The sequence below is a fragment of the Eschrichtius robustus genome, chromosome 5 (genome assembly GCF_028021215.1).
Source record: "Eschrichtius robustus isolate mEscRob2 chromosome 5, mEscRob2.pri, whole genome shotgun sequence".
NCBI classification, from domain to species: domain Eukaryota; kingdom Metazoa; phylum Chordata; class Mammalia; order Artiodactyla; family Eschrichtiidae; genus Eschrichtius; species Eschrichtius robustus.
Genome location: NC_090828.1, coordinates 21,295,864 through 21,312,786, shown reverse-complemented (window position 1 = coordinate 21,312,786; position 16,923 = coordinate 21,295,864). Strand labels below are relative to the sequence as shown.

The following is a 16,923-nucleotide window of genomic DNA, read 5'->3' as shown; positions in this document are numbered from 1 at the left end:
TTGGAAACAACGACCCAGGCTTTCACGATCCGGTGCTTGCTGAAACCTTTGAGGGACTCGAGGACTACAATTCCCAGGGTGCACGATTTCACCCCCGCCCACGGCGTTGCGTCCCCTAGTTCTCACCAGGCTCCGAGTTCAAACTACAAATCCCAGAAGGCCTTGCAGCACCGCTCGTGTCTTCCGTCTGAGGTCTTTCACTTTTTAAAGTGTAACTGGGGCCGCGTTGCCCTCTGGGAAGTGTAGTTGCTCGGGGAGCGACCCCACCACCACCAGCACTACCTCTGAGGCCCGGCTGCTGAAATAAAGCGAGCGAACTGGCAGCGCTCGAGTAACTGGGCCTAACCGGCTACCCGGAAGAGTAACCTGGCTCGGGAGGGCCCTGGAGACGCGCCTGGGTTCGGGGTCGGGCGCGAATGTGGCTCGCGTTCTAGGCCTCACCGGGTGAGAAGGTAAGCTGGGAGAAAGGCAGCGGTGGCGGACGAGACCAAATGCCACCCTGGAGCAGGGAGTGGGCCAACGGAAAGGGTGAATCCAGGTGGAGATGATAGGGGTGGGAGTGGCGCTCCCATACTGCCAGGTCGGGGAGAGGCGCGCCCCCAAAATGGGGTGGAACACAGGTCTCAGCACAAAGAAGAGGGGCGTCCATGTAGTGGGATGGCCTATGGTTTGGGGCTGATCACTGGGACTTCATCCCATGGCGTCGGCTCCCCTGGCTAGTGGAGGCAGCGCACTTGGCCTTGGACCTGGAGAGTTTGGGGGCGCAGCAGAGCGCTGGTTGGAAAGTTAGGCAGGAGTGTTTTACCCGGGGAGCCTGAGAACTGCAGCCGAGCCCGGGAACGATGCCTTTCCCTAACCCCTTCTTAACTGCTGGTGGTTGGAGGAAGTGGAAGGTCTCTAGGGATCGATGTTTGGAGTTCCTGTCAAAGAGAGCCCCAGCAGGAAGGAAACCGTTTTACCCTGGGGAGCTTCTCAGAGGCCCCCCACCTTATCATCATTATAAACATTACGTGGCGTTACATTGGGTAGCGGCTCTTCAGTTCGAATCAAGCCAGAGAAATTGGTGTCCAGCGCCTGGGTCTAGAGTATTATAAAAGTGGCTCAGCTCATAGAAAAATAACCTACGTAATTAATTGGAAAAAAAAAAATCGGGATAGGGATACAAAACAGAACACATATAATAATCCTATTTTGTAATAAATCATCTGTCTTCCAAATATTATACATGACCTGTATCTATGGATATGGATAGAAAAGGATCAGAATTATACTGTATTCTAAACTATGAACAGTGGTTATTGATGGATACTGAGATTACAGATTAATTTTACTCTTTTCTTTACATCTTTATGTAGCGTCTGAATTTGTACAATGAGCGTATTACTTTTTTTTTTCCTTATTTTTCCAGAAGAGTCACTCGTTGCTCTATGGTGGTGGGTTTACCACCTGCAGATTGACTTGCCAGGAATGATAAAACGATGGTATTCGAGGGGTGAATTCAGTGTACAGCGTATGTGATGCTAAGCTTTTTTCCTTCTTCCAGGTCGGAAAGAGGCTGTTTTAGCAAGTGTCACGCCATGGTATGTGGTTGTTTTGGTCTATGTCAGTCTAATCCATTATCCTTTCTAGTTTGAAATGTCGCCCTTCTCATTATCTGATGGGTTTAGGTTGCACTATATATCTTTTTGGGATCTGATAACTCATGTTGGCTGGTGGATGAGAGGGAGAAAAATATTGCAGTTGAAATACCTTTTTGCCTTTGGATTTGATCGACCTTGCTTTTTACTTTTTGTCAGAGTCATGGTTTTTGGCATATGCTACCTACTATCTGTGTGGGTATGTGTTTAATTATAAAAGAAACTTTCATATATCCTTTGGCTCCTTGTGCATTTCCTGGGACAAAAGCTTGTTAAAATCAAGGTAAGCAAATACATACATTTAATGTTTATTTCAATACTGTTTTTCCTTTCTCAGCTTTTGCCAAGTTTCCGATTAAAGATTGACATTCCTGCATGAACATTTCCCTGTTAAAATGTCCTTGCCCCTTACAGAGGAGCAGAGGAAAAAAATTGAAGAGAATCGGCAAAAGGCTCTGGCCCGTAGAGCTGAGAAATTATTAGCAGAACAGCATCAGAACGCAGTCTCGGGCTCCAACATTGCTGCCAAACCTTCCCAGTCCAAGCAGGGCCCTTCCAGACACCTCCACCAGGATCCTTCTAAGTCAGGGAGCCATGGTGTCATTTTCAAGCAACAGAATCCCAGGAGTTCATCTGATGGTGATCAGAGACCTCAAAATTCCCGCAGTTTTCAACTCAGCACCTCAGAGCAGGCAAAGGGGACATGGCAGAGGCAAGAAGAGATGCCCACAGCCTGCCCGGGCCACCGCCCACCAAATCAAGTGACTCTCGCTGGGATCTCCCCTCCCTTGGCAAACAGTCCTCCAGCGGTCTCCAGCGAACAGCTCTGGGGTTATGGGTTAGAGCCAGGTCAGATCCAGGCTTCACACAAGACCAAATCGACACCCTTTGTTAACACAACTCATGAGCCTTTGGCCAGAGCAAAGAATTTCCAGGAGACAGCAGCTTCTGCCTGTGGACAGCCTCCCAGGGATCCTGAATTCGAGGCCAGGATGGCAAGACCCTCCACCTCTGGGCAGAACGTTTCAGGGAGTCTGATGCCCAGGACAGAAGAAAGACTACAACAGAAATCAGGGACCCCACTCCACAAGGCAGCAGGCTCCCAGCAGGGAACATGCATAAAAATCGGTGATCGTTTCCAGGTGAAGATTGGGTACAACGAGGAGCTCATTGCAGTGTTCAAGAGTCTGCCCAGCAGACGTTACGGTAATGAGTCTTCTATCTAATTCTTTCAGGTGTTTTTTCCTACTTCTAGAGTCTCTTTAAATCTAACAGTTTCTCATAAATATGAAGAGAGTGCATTGGCACATTATGCCCATCCAGTTGTTAAAAATGTTCTGTTTTAGCTCATGTTTCCTTTTATAATAGACGTTCCTTCAAACAGCTGCCATGCTTGGGGGCTGCCACATGGCCACATGGAGAATGGATGAATAGTTCCCCTGCCAGGTGCTTTGTATGCAGTGTAGCACTTAAGCCTAAAACAGTTTTTTGTGAGAAGTAGGTGTTATTTCCATTTTAAAGGCGATGGAACTGGCTCAGCCAGGTGACGTGGCTTGCTCAGGTTGCTTCTTGCAGAAGGGCAGAGCCAAAGCATTATCCTCATTTATATTTGCTGTTTGTCCTCTACGGGGATCTTGTACATCAGTAGGGGCTTTTCAGTCAGCTGTTTTGAACTTAGCATTCATTCGTTCATTTAACAAACCCTTATTGAATGTCCAAGTACAGCTCATACCAGCAGTCATCAACCTTACTGTGGGCAAACCAGGTACTTCTGTTTCATTTCAGATCCTGCCACCAAGACGTGGAACTTCAGCATGACCGACTACGGTGCCCTAAGTAAGTAGGTGTGTGGTCCCCCCTCATGCAGGGGGATGCTGGTATTGAAAAGTTCCTCGAGTAGCGGATATAGTCTGGCTTGTGGTTCAGATGGCTTTTGGGACGTCATCCCAGGGCTCCTCTTCCTTCTCCCCATGGTCAGCCTAATGAGGCAGGTCCTTGGGAGGAGGGCACCGGTCATGTTAACAGAAGCTAGCACTTACAGAACCTGCTACATGCTTGGCTGTTCTAAGCCCCTTATCTATGCTACCTCTTTTATTCCTTATAACAACCATTTTACAGATGGGAAAACTGAGGTCCAGAGAGGCTCTGTAACTAACATAGGGTCACACAGCCAATCGGTTGTACAACTGGGATTCAAACCCAAGCCACCTGACTTCAGAGTGTATATTCCCACTGGACTGCAGGCGCCAGCCATGCCAGGCAGCTGTGCCGGCCCTGCTCCCAGGAACGGTAACCGGTCAGCAGACAGCACAAACCGGAGAGTGCAGGGAGCGGGTGTTGCCCAGGCTGGCTCCAGCCTGTGTCATGTCTGGTGGTGGTCAGGGCCCCTGGGTGCGCACCACTCTGTCTTCTGAGATTTTGTTGACTGTCCTACACCAAGGTTTTTGTCACCTTGTCCTAGTGCCTGAAGCCTGCACCTCTGTTAGAGTCAGCCCTGAGTGTCTTCATCTCCCGTTCTACTCTTCCCTCCCGGCAGCCATTTCTATGCCCTCTCTGTCCCCAGCCAGTTCAAAAAGGGAAAAGCAGAGGATGCATGGTGAGGTTACTCCTCCACAGATTTGGGGCACGAGGTGGAATTCTCTGACATCACCAGTACAGTTTCTGGGGGTGATGGGACAGCTCCCTCCCTGCAGAACTTCCTGTTTCTCTCCTTGTCCTCTGCCTCTTGAAATGTTTGACACTAGGTTTGGGGGAGCTCGCTTTTCCCATTATTTTGATCCATTTGTTAGGTGTTGTGGGGAGGAGAGCCAGTGCTCTGGGTTAACACTGTAGGTCTTGACACCTGGTGTTGTGTTATTGCTCATGTTAAGCCAGTGATTTCCACTGTTACGAAATTTTTTTCATGACATGTCAATTTTTTTTTTTTTTTGCTTTTCTTATACTTTTATATATGTATACAAAAGTAACCTACAGAGACTGTTTAAAAAGTCTCTGTTTTGTTTGTTTTGTCCTCTTTTTACTCCTGTCCTCTGACCACAAGGCATGGTGACTCAGGTGACCAATGCTTTTGCAAATTCTTTTAGGTTTTCTGTGCAGTATGGTTGTTTTTGGTAATGCTCCACATACTTTTTTTTTTAACTGTTCATTGGGCACAAAATTCTGTCTTTAGCTTTCAGGTGAATTTTGCTGATTAGGAATTGTTTAGCTCCTCTGTATCCTTCTCAATGTTTTGCATACTCAATCTGCTCTCTACCAAGATATACCTTGAACACTCTCCCAACAACTGTGGATTTGTGCCTTTACCCTTGTTTCTTAATTTTCGGATAGTTGATGATTGCTGTGTCATCTTAGTAGATTATACTTTTTATTAATGCAACGTATGAAGACTGTCAGTCTTTCTGTTATTTGTTTGGGTCCACCTCTGAATTTTGCCTTTTTAACCCTACCACACACTCACTGTAGGTCATGTGGAAAGTATGTCAATGTGCAAAGAAGAGAAACCAGCCATCCTCCCCCACCCCCGTCTGTCCCCACTCACTTAACCACTGCCAGCATTTTAGTTTTGTTCCTTCCAGCCTTTTTTTCCTATGCATTAAGATATACAATGTTTTCTATATGTAATGTAATCTGTATCTTGCCTTTTTTACTTAATGTTCCCGCATAAAGCACTTTTATTCTAATGGTGCATGTTAAACAGTTAATTCTGGGTGATGAAAATGTGCGTGTCCATTATTGAACCACTTTGACCTCCAAAAAAATGATTTCATACTTAATAGCGTTTTTTGTCTTTTCCAAAATTTCTTCCAAAAAACAAACAAACTAATGGCTATAATGGCTATATAACATTCTCCATTGTAAGAAAGTGTGATAGAGGCTTCCCTGGTGGTCCAGTGGTTAAGACTCCGCCTTCCAGTGCACGGGGCACGGGTTCGGTCCCTGTCAGGGAACTAAGATCCCACATGCTGCACGGCGCAACCAAAAAAAAAAAAAAAAAGAATGTCATATACTGGGTAAATCATTTTCTTTTTGTTTAATATTAATTTGCTCCTAGTTTCCCCAGTATCAAAGTTGTAAGGAACACCTTGGTCTATAAGATTTTGTTTTTTCAACTTGTGTTAGTTGAGATCGATTCCTAGAAGGTGAGTCATTATGATCACTTTTTAGGGCTCTTGCTGTATATTGCCAAATTGTTTTCCAAAAGGTTTTATTCCTATCTGATATCTATTTTTCTAATCCTGCAAGTTCGATAAGTTAAAAATGGCTTTTTATTACTCTGATTGTTTGCGGAGTTGCACGTTTCTCCAAATGTCTATTGGTCATTTTCCCCCTTTTGAATTGGTTGCCTAACTTCTTATCTTATGTGGTCTTAGTATTTTTTTTTTCATTTATTTATTTATTTATTTTTGGCTGTGTTGGGTCTCTGTTTCTGTGCGAGGGCTTTCTGTAGTTGCGGCGAGCGGGGGCCACTCTTCATCACGGTGCGCGGGCCCCTCACTATCGCGGCCTCTCTTGTTGCGAGGCACAGGCTCCAGACGCACAGGCTCCAGACGCGCAGGCTCAGTAGTTGTGGCTCACGGGCCTAGTTGCTCCGCGGCATGTGGGATCTTCCCAGACCAGGGCTCGAACCTGTGTCCCCTGCATTGGCAGGCAGATTCTCAACCACTGCACCACCAGGGAAGCCCAGTATTTTTTTTAAAGTATGAGCTCTGTTCATATTTCTTGCAAATATCTTTATTCACTATTTTTGCCTTTCGTTTCAGTTTGTGTTTTTTGACAGTTTAGCTCTATGTCGTCAAATCTATTAATCTATAAAATGCCTCAGTAATAGAGAAAATAAGGGTCAGCACTGTACACCTGTGGCCTGATGATCCTGTGTCTCCTTCCTTGTCCTCCCAGCGGTGGACAGAGCAGTGACCTGGGAACAGGGTTAAGGGGGTGACTTCTGGTGTGTTGACTTCCTTCAGTGGCTTCTCGGACATGGCCACAGAAATTATCTGATAAGTTTACCCATCCTGGTGAGATCCCTGTCCCCCGTGTTCATTTCTGAATTCTAAGTTTTTTAAATTGGGAAACCTAAGGAATAGAAGAGTTACATTCAGGAAATCCTGAAATACCTGAAGCCCCAATTAAAGCACACCTGCACACCTTCCGCATCTGACTACGCTTTTTCTCTCCTGCCTGCCCAGCGAACTTCCTCCTCACCCTGCCCCTGCCCTCCTCCTGTGCCTGCTTTAGCATGCCAGGGCCGCGAAAAAGTCGCTTGGGTTGTCACCTCTGTCCTTTTCTTCTTCGGCAGTGAAAGCAGCCCAGCACCTCCAGGCTGTCACTCTGCAGCCTTTGGAAGGGGCCGAGGGCCACGTGGAGTCACCCTCTACCAGCAGCGGCGGCATTGCAACCCAGACCTGCCTTCCTGTAGCTCCATCCCTTGCCTTTGTCAAAGGGCAGTGCGTACTCATCTCCCGGGCCCGCTTTGAGGCAGACATCAGCTATTCAGAAGACCTGATTGCGCTGTTTAAACAGATGGATTCCAGAAAATACGGCAAGTAGTCGGCCTCTGCCTGATTTCCAGGATGCAGAGTGGCCTGTGATCTCAGACTAGGGTGTTTTCCTCTCTTTAAATGTTCAGAAATAACTTTCATGGTAGAGCCTTTCTAATCTCCTCCTCTCCCTGTAGAAAGATGCTCCCTAAATTGTTCCAGATTGTTGAACACATAGTGGGGCCTGCTTTGTCTTTAAAGGCCTCGCAAAGAGAAGACTCCTTCCCCAGTCACCTGGGCACTGTCTTCTTGGTAGAAGCAGGTCAGTTCCTGCTTCAGCCACTTAAACCCATTTAGTTTTATTTTGTCCTTAGTAGAGCTTGAAAAATAGGCACCTGCCATAAAAATAAATGCCTTTGGGTAGACTAAGCCAGTGATTTTCAAACTTGAGCATGCCTCCGAACCACCTGGAGGGGTGGGTAAATCACAGATTGCCGACCGCCACCCCCAGAATGAAAGCCGGTGCCTGGTTCCCACCCAGAGCTACTGATTTAATCGGCCTGAGGTGGGGTCTGGGCATTGGCGTTTGAAAAAATCTTCAGGTGAGTCTAATAATCAGCCAGGATTGAAAACCACCAGCGAAAGCAAAGCAGTTTTGCTTTATTTTTTGTGAAGTTCTTCAAAAGCTGCCGCATCAGAATAAAGAGCAGAAGAATTCTGAACGCCTGTGTTTCATTCTTAGCTTGGGCCGTGCTGTTTTACAAAACAGTGTGGCTTTTATGGATTTGTATTCCCATTCTTGAAATGCTTTTAGCATTTCCCTAGGCAAGTAGAAAGCAAACCTTTAAAACCTCCTGCCTTTGAGACACTACGTGCAGGCAGCATCACGGAGCAAACCTCTGTGGAATGACCTGCTCAGTGAGCTTTCATCAAGGTCGGGGGTTCCTTCAGGAGCCGGTGATGCTGGCTGTTGCGTTTTTATCCCTTAGATGGAGAGAGTTTTGACTGGTGAGAGCAGGCTGGTGAGTAGGGCTTAGGCACAATGTGCAGGGCCCAGCCTCAGTCCAGAGAGCATTGCCTCCCCTGGCCCCTCAGGTGTTCGGCTTCCGCTTGGGGTGGCCCTCAAAAGGCAAGTCCCGATGACCTGTGTCTTCTGACCTGTGGCCTTTGAAATCACACTCCTGACATGCTCTGCTGTTTGGGGAGGAATGAGAACAGTGAAAATATTCACACGCAACCCTGCCCAGGCCCCTAGACGTTAAAACACCATGATTGGATTTTTTTTTTGTGGGGGGGGTGGCCATAGCAATTATTCACAGACTTTCCCATTTGCTGCCCTGCCACTGCCAGGATCATGCTCTTGTCAGAAAGGGTCTCCTGCACTACTCCCACATCAAGAGTAGTCGCTCTGCTTTGGGTCTTTCTGTCAGATTACACCTGGGCCACCTTGCTTCTTTCCTGAAGTGGACTCAAAGTATCCATGATGCCTTTTCCCTAACTGCCTTGCTTCTTCAGTGACCAGACAGAGAAGAATTCATTTTTGCTGCCCAGAAAGCACTTAACTGAGTTGAAGCTTGCTTGATTTTCTCAGAAGGTCGATTGGTAGGAAAACCTAAGTAATTAGTCGATGTTGGGTAGCCAGACGCTCACCCTGCTTAGTTAATATCATGTGTAGTTTATGCTACACCGTACTAATCAGAAGGTGGAATAATAATAATAATTTAGCATTGTTTACCCTTTTTTGAGTGCGTTGTTTGCCAGAAACTCTTTCATAAGCATTTTACGTTTAAATTTTATGTAATCCTCACAAGAACCCTGTGAGGCAGGGGCTATAGGGTGCTCCTTTTTCAGATGTGGAACTGAGGCACAGGGAAGTTACATAACTTGCCCAAAGTCACCCGTCCAGGAAGCGGCAGACCTGGGATTTGAACATAGACTGTTTGACCACACTGACCACATGTAGCTTGTTTTCCATGTACAAAATGGAGCTGATAATGGTGCCCAGCTTATAACGTATTGAGGAACTGATGAGATGGTGCGTATGAGTCTCTTGGCACCGTGCCTGGCTTAAGGTAAGCAATGAATAAGTGCAAGCTACAGTATTATCCCGACCTTGGAGATTCAGGGTTTTTCTGACTTGCTGGGCCGTCCCCAGTCCTGTGTCCCCATAGCTCCCTTTATCACCACGCTTACAGCCCAGTGCTATCTTCATGTCTGCTTGTCTTTCCTCCCTGAATTCTGTGAAAGCCTCGATTACTGGTACTCCATCTCTGTGTCCTCAGTGCCGGGCACAAGATCAGCCACATCACCCGAGGTTCCTGGGGGTTTGTGAAAGCAGGGAATGAATGAGTAAGTGTGGTGACATTGCAGGAGGGCAGGGTGTCATGTTTGCCTATTTGTTTCTTGTCATTGCAGATGTCAAGACCAGGAAGTGGAACTTTCTCCTGGAAGAGTACAGTAAACTAAGTGAGCTGACCACCTTGCTTGTTTTATATCATGCTGTTGTTAAGCCTTAATTATGTGCCTTAAATTTAATGTATTTTGAAAGAATCACCTCCTTCCTCCCCTCCACTGCGATAACTTCACATGCTTGCGTACAGGACTAGTAAAGGTGAAGTTGGTCTCGGGCAGCCATGTCCCTGTGCTCTGGGATGGCGGCTTTACAGCAGCCCAAGCACGTGCAGGGTCTCATCTTCCATCAGGGTGAGGCGGTACTAGTCAAATTCTTGAGGCCTGTGAAACCTCACACCCATCATAGAAGTATTAGAAGTGAGGGTTTGTGGATTTTGGGAATCAGAGGCAAGCTAGGATTGCTGAGCTTAGATGGAAGCTACTTTAGATTCCCTCTAAGAACAGGCTCTCTCAGCTTACTTCTAGAACCAGATGGTCTGTGAAAGTTGGAGAGCCTTAGTGGTTACAGGCTTCATCAAGGGCTGAGCTCTGCCAGAGGCAGAAGCCAAGACCAGGGCGCATCAGCGTTTAATAAGCGCTTTGGAGTCTCACCAAGGGAAGGGCCATGTGTACAGATGTAACTACAAGAAGGGGAAGCCAGTTTGGGCTTATCATTTTTCTTCTCTGTGCTCTGCTTGGGTGGGGCAGTGAATGAATTCCAGTATGCCAGAGAAAGGAGGTCGGGGTGTGGTCATAGCTCAGCCTGTCCTGGAATACCAGTCTGTTACCCATCTTCCAGACCGTCGATATTCTGCAGTGGGTGTGCAGCCGGCCCGATGGAGGTTCCTCCTGCTTGACCCCCTGAGAACTTTCTGGTACCAGGGTTCGGCCAGGAGAGACATGCTCCAGCTCAGTGGGGCTGGGAGTGGGGATCCACATCACTGACTGTCTTGCCCACCAGGCTAGGGCTTTAAGGAAGAGGCTCTCTTCCCTCTGTCTCCTCCTCATGTGACTTACTGTGCAACGTCAGGTAGGTAATTCGATATTCTGGGTCCTATGTGTCCCTTCAGTAAAAAACGGGGTGTTTAATCCAGATTTGCCCTACTGACAGAAATTAAATATAAAGGAAGAGCTTTTGATTCCTTGAGGAAAGACTTGCTGCAAACTCAAGGTTAAGTTTGAATATGATGAGTTACTTAGTATCAGCAACCACTAGCTGAAGCAGGAAGGATGGCTGACGTTGATCTGAGACCCCTTGGCTGCTGCTATTTGGAACTCGTGATTTAGAGCAGATTATTTGGCCAAAGCTGAATTTTTGATGAGCGGTAGGAGTGAGTTTTTCCCTCTCACCCCTTTGTCTTTCAACCACAGAAAGACATATAAATATGTGAGCTATAAAGGCTTTGACTTTTATGGAGCAACAAAAAGCAGGATATTTACAGCACTAGCAGATGAATGTAATGTTGAAAAACCATGACTTGCAACTTACACAGCGTTATATAATGGTTCCAAGTCTTGAGGGCCATAGATTCCTTGAAACATCTGCTGAAAACAATGGATTCTTCACCCAGAAAAATGCACATAACAGCCACACATAAGATTTTGCCTTTGATATTAATAATTTCCATGGGTCTGGAGTTAAGAATTCTAGAGTCAAGAGTTCATAGAATATAAGACTGATTCTCCCCATCTCATAGATTGGGAAAAATTTGGACCCAGAGAAGGAAAACAGTTGTTTTCCTTGTCGGGAGCCTTGTTAGGGTCACAGTGAAGTCTGACTAGAATTGCCATTTTGAGTTTGTGATGTGACCCACTAGGAAACTTAGAGGCCCTGGTCTATGACGTCAGAAGCCGAGGTGATGAGGCGCTGCAGGACACTGCCGTTCCCAGCTTGCTTCCAGTTCCACGGTCAGCAGATTGTAAACCTGGGGAATTGGCACCTCTCTCCTCACCCCTAGGTCTCGCATGTGAAATCAGATCACTGACCTGAGCTAGTGACCGTGTGCGCGTGAAACTAACTGAGAAGTGACGGTGAGAACTGGGCGTGTGAGTGCTCACTGCTAATGTGGTGACTGCGGTCTCCAGGTCCGGCCAGCCGCAGAGCGATCCTCCTCCCTCTTTCCTAAGTGACTTGCTTCCTCCTGCCCGCAGTGAAACTGGCATGAGGCCTTGTGTTTCCCCCCCGCCTGTCACAGTCCAGAAGGGTTCTTCGTCCCCCTCAGTGATCTTGTCAGCTGCTATCTGAAAACGTTAGCATCTCTCTGCTGTGTGGCCCGGTAGCGTTCTGCCGGAGAGCTGTTGTACAGAAACACTTCTGTGTGACTCATGAAGCCAGACTGCACGTTCCTGTCGTCTTCCAGCACAGGGAAGGGATAGCGGTGGGTCGCTGACAGCGAATGGAGGCTGTCTCAGAAACACGCTCAGTTGGCTGGACCAGCAGCATGGGATTTGGGGAGATACTAGTCGATAGGAAACAGTAGAAAGTGGGTGTTTTTTCCTCTTGAGTGGCCGAAAGGACACAATGCTTACAAAGCCCTGTGTTTCACAGCAGCTGGATCGATAGCCCTTCCTTAGCTTTCATCAGGTATTTGAGTGCTGAAGATCACTAGGATTAAAATGAAAATGGGTTCTGAAAGCACGTGGAGTGCTCAGTCTCCTGAAGTGTGCAGAAATCAGCACGCTCAGATTTAATTCGGAAGCATGCAGTGTGTTTCTGCATCAACATGGACACTCTCTTTTATATTAAGCCATCAACCTTACCTAATTTCTCATCATGGTGATTCTGTTCATGCAAACTGTTTCCAGAAATAACTGATACCTCTATTTAGGGAAAGAGAGAGATGGATTCAAATATACTGAAAAGGCAAGGCAATTTCAGGGGGCAGTAGATGGCTCAGCCCTCCATATTCACATCAGTATTTGCAATTGCCAGTTGACGGTTGTGACAGAAGACTTTTGGAATACCGTGTGACCATATGGAATAGAGAACTGACAACCTTAGAATTTCAAGTAATATCGGGTAGAGATGAAATAGACGCAAGTTCTCTATTTGATTCCTTCTCCTGGATTCCTGGAGGACCCAGTTAGCCCCTTGGTGGGTTGCTATGACTATCTCAGGGTGCCCCGAAAAGGTAAAAGATAAACAGCAATCAAGGATCTGTAAACGATGGTCACTCTCCTGACTCTTCTAATTAGAGTTTTCAAGGGAAATGTTGAAAGGGAAGAACATCTTGAAAGCTACAACTGTAGGACAGCAGGCTGTGATTAGAAGTTTAATGATAATTCTACTCCCAGGGATTTCTAGGTCTCTCCTCTTTTCTCTAACTTTTAAATTTTTAACTTGTCTTCTCCTGCCGTCCCCCGCCCCCCAGAATTATGTTTTATTTATATCTCTGTTTTTTTTCTTCTTTTTCTGTTTCTCTGTTGAATAAAGGGTTTCTTTTTTTTCCTCTTAATTTTAAAATCAGGTGAAGCTAAATTCCTTCAAAAAGAAAAATCAGTGAAATTGATTTTCTTTTATTTCCGTGTAGATCCGGGGTCATTTATTTTTCCCACCTGGGTTAAAGACTCTGACTAGAAGAGATTTCCCCATCCATTATATTGGGGTCTGGAACCAGCACACGTGGAAGGAAAGTAAAGACCCCTAAATATAAGCTTTAATTGAAGGAGAGTCATGGCCACCCTTAGTAATAGTTTAGACTCTAAGCTTAGCAGGGGTTGGTAAACTTTTTTTGTCAAGGGCCAGATAATAAACATTTTAGGCTTCGTGGGCCATGCGGTCTCTGTCCCAGCGACTCAGGTCCACCGTTATGGCATGAAAGCAGTAAACGACAGTCCATGAACAAATAGGCACCACTGTGTTCCAGTGAAACTTTATTTACCAGAACAGGTAATAGACTGATTTGCCCACAGGCCTCAGCTTGCCAATACCCGGAAAACTCACCTCTCTCGAGAGGAGATGCTTATTCCCTCGTGGAAAAGGTCAAAAGTGTGCAGGGCCACGTGCATTGTTGTCAGTTGGTGGCCTTTGCATGGACTCTGCCCTTTGCTGTTGTTTGTAAATAGCACTACTGTCCTACTGATCTTTCTTGGAAATACCTAACAGCTTCTCTGCATAGACCACAGTGCTTCCTTGCCTGTTGACAGCATATAGCTTAAAGTTCTCCATCTTCTCAAACATTGAAACCAAAATAAAACATAAGGAGGTTGGAAACAAGGCAAGATTTATTCATTTTAGGCCTTGCTTTTCCTGGGCTGCTTTTTGAAGAATATGGGTCCTTACTTATTGAATGGGAATACTAAGATAATTTTTTAAATGACTTGAGGTTAGAAATAGATCGGTCACAAGAACACTTTAGTTCTTTCCGGTGTTTGTGTAGTGTAGTGAAGATCAATTTTGCATTACTGAGTGCCCTCTTGTTTGCAGACACTAGGAATAGAGAGGGAAAACTGGTTCTCTGCCATGCATCTGTCTGCACCCAGTTTTCTCTCCAGTTACTTTTCGGAGAAGATGGCATGCAGCAGAATTCCAGCCATTGAACTTTCTATCTCAAAGCCCCTTCTTTTCCCCTCAGAAATCTTGGACATTAACACTCCAATTCACACACCTCTGTTCTCCTTTCTAGTGGAAAGGGTGCGCTGCCTTCCACAAGTTCAGCTGGATCCTCTGCCCAAGACTCTCACCTTGGCTTTCGCCGCTCAGCTCCAGAAGACGTCTTTGTGTCCCGTGGCAGACATCCCCGAGGCAGACCTGTCCAGAGTGGATTCCAAGCTTGTGTCTAGCCTGCTGCCCTTTCAGAGAGTTGGAGTCAAGTAGGTTCTTCATCTGTCTTCCTCTTGCTCTCTCCTGCTCAGATTTATCGCTCACCACAGACTGGCTTCAGATGCTCCCTCTTTCATGAATGCTCCTCTTTCACAGCCGTCTAGAAGCATCTGGGTATTAGCATTAAACAGCCCAGGTGTGCTGTCACCAAAGCCTGATTGTAACCACTGATTTCAAATTCCATAAGTTAATTAGGAATTGCATTCCTAATTAACTAGTATTGCAAGTGTGCAGAAACCCAACTCAGAGTAGTGTAAGAAAAGAGATTTCTCATTGCGTGTAATAGAAAGCCCAGGGTCTCTAAAGAGCTCATCAGGACTCTGTACCCCTCTCAGCTCTGCTTTCTTCTTAGTTTGCTTTGTTCTCAGCCAGGTGCTCCTCAGGTGTGGCAGCGGGGGCAGCCAGGGGCTTCCGTTTTGCACCCATCGGTTCTGCAGCCCAGCGGAAGCACCTCTTTTCTAGTGGGTCCCACACTGAAATATCTGAAATTTGGTGCTGACGCTTGAGCTGGTCAGTCACTGTGTCCTGGGGGGCTCGGAGGTCTTACTGGTAAGACCAGGTGACAGGCCCATCCCTGGAGTGAAAGGGTAGGGGCTGCCCCACCCCAGTTACTTGGACTGAGAGTGTAAGGTGGTGGTTTTCCAAAAGAAAATGCTCTTATATTGAAATAGAAAGAAAAAAGATAAGCCCGTGTCCTGACCTGTCCCTTTTTCCAGAGTTTCTTAGGAGAAACAAAATGACAGATTTGCCCCAGAATTTGCCTTCTAGTAGAAAGATGGGAGGTGGAGGAGAGGGAAGAGGCTGTCTTGAGACTCCGTGTAGAAATAATAAGAGCTAGATCTGATGTCAGGCGGTGTGGTTGGAGATAGAGCCCCATGCAAAGGAAGGACCTACATCGTCAATGGACATGGCCCACGAAGGCAGCCTGCCCACGTGCAGCCCACTTGTGGTGTTTTGGTTAAAGCTTGGCTGCTGTCTCTGTAGGATTTTGTTCTCCGGGTGCAGTTTGGGCACAGTGGGGCCTCACTGCATCCCCACGGTCCCAGCTCTGCCCACACCCTTTTCTTCCTTTGCCTTCCAGCTGCCATCTCTCTTAGATAACGCACTTTGCCGTTTCTTTCATCTGTTGAGATGTCCTTTGGGCCTCGTTTTACCCAGGCTCAAGGTGGGTTTTCCCTTTCATCTTTCTTCCTCCCTCTCCTTCATTAATGCTGAGAGAGGTTGCCCACCCCCAGCTCCTGGGCAGCCCCCGTCTTCAGAATCCAGGTTCTTCATGGCTCCCCTGGAGATCCCTGGGCACATGCGGTGCACGCTGAGAGGTGGTGGGTGCGAGGCACCCCAGGGTATGTACATCAGAGCCAGAGCACAGCCAGCTGTTTCCATCTTTTTCTCTATGGCTCTGAAACTGCTAATGGTACTTGCAGCCTTTCTTCAAAACTTTGCATTAATTCCAGTTTTTAACTTTCATTCCCTGAAGTGGAGGAGTTTGATATTAAGGGAAGGGCTGTCAATTCCACGTTTTTGTTTTGTTTTTTATGTAAGTACTATAACTGGAAACTCATTTAAATGTACATTTAAATGTACAGAGCAAAATCTCTTAGATAGATATCAGCCTGCTCTAATGTCTAAACGGTTCCTTTTAATAGAGGAGTGAGTTGAGACCAAGGAAGACAGTCCTCTGTCTAAAGCTGCTCAGTTTCCAAAAGTGGAATTGGGGCTGAAATCCTGTCTTCTGATGATGAGTGCAGCGTCTTTTGTGTAATACCAAACTACACTGTTGAAAACGGCATTCAGCTGTGTGATTGTCTCTCTATTATCCAGGTGACATCTTTGTTCTCAGTTGTGATCATTTTGTTCCTTAGTTGGACTACCTCAAGGCAGAGTAAAAGGAAAGGCTATGAAATTCAAGGGTCTGTTCTGCTTTGGGAATGACCAGGTGGATGAAGCCGTGCAGACATTGTAAATGGTAGCGACGCCTCGGAGGCTGAAACAAAAGGCCCTTCCTGGTTCGTTGCATAGGTGCCCCTGGCCATCCTGACCACCAGTTTTGTAAATCAGAAAGTAATGTAAAAAAAATAAGTCTTTTATACTTGTCTCTCCGCATGCGTCTGTCTGAGTTGATCCCGGAAATGGTCCGGAAGATTTCACCAAGGTCAGCATGACAAGGGGAGGGTGGGCTCCCTTCCCCCTCATTGCAGGAGTCTGGTGGCCACGGCCAGTGGGGAGGGGAGGGGGGCACCACCTCTCACTGGGTGGGCCGTGTGGCAGCTGGGAGGACAGAGAAGTGCCAGGACCACGACAGGACACTCGTTGTCTGCTGAGCCTGGGTGTCCTGGGCTCACGCCACCCGCAGACCCGCTGCTCACTTTCCCACCTTTGTTGGGCACTGGCTTCTGAAGGGCGGAAATGCCGTTTCCAGGCAATTCAGAAAGGCCATGTGCACCTCGGAATTCTTGTGGGCCATAGCAGCTGCTGGTCAGAAGAGGGGACGTTCTCTGTCTTTTCTGGGTGAGAAGGAAAGGAGAAGAGCTAGTCGACTGGCTTATTATCAGGTTCCTGAGCAAATGATCAGTTCTTCAGGAATTCCGATGAAAGA

At 46.8% G+C, this 16,923-nt stretch overlaps 1 protein-coding gene across 3 annotated transcripts in view; it reads left to right on the top strand.

The window, feature by feature from the left end:
- The first annotated feature begins 232 nt into the window (after positions 1-232).
- The window catches only part of SMARCAL1 (SNF2 related chromatin remodeling annealing helicase 1), a 48,986-nt gene continuing 32,295 nt past the window's right edge, over positions 233-16,923 (top strand). For 2 of the 3 annotated variants that reach the window (XM_068544503.1, XM_068544505.1), the window contains exons 1-7: positions 233-452; positions 1,544-1,580; positions 1,975-2,843; positions 3,423-3,473; positions 6,934-7,176; positions 9,530-9,580; positions 14,131-14,317. In XM_068544503.1, coding sequence (XP_068400604.1) covers positions 2,033-2,843; positions 3,423-3,473; positions 6,934-7,176; positions 9,530-9,580; positions 14,131-14,317 — 1,343 coding nt within the window. In that variant the 5' untranslated portion in view covers positions 233-452; positions 1,544-1,580; positions 1,975-2,032. The remainder of the gene's footprint in view (positions 453-1,543; positions 1,581-1,974; positions 2,844-3,422; positions 3,474-6,933; positions 7,177-9,529; positions 9,581-14,130; positions 14,318-16,923) is intronic. The other variant, XM_068544502.1, reaches the window with a different exon arrangement.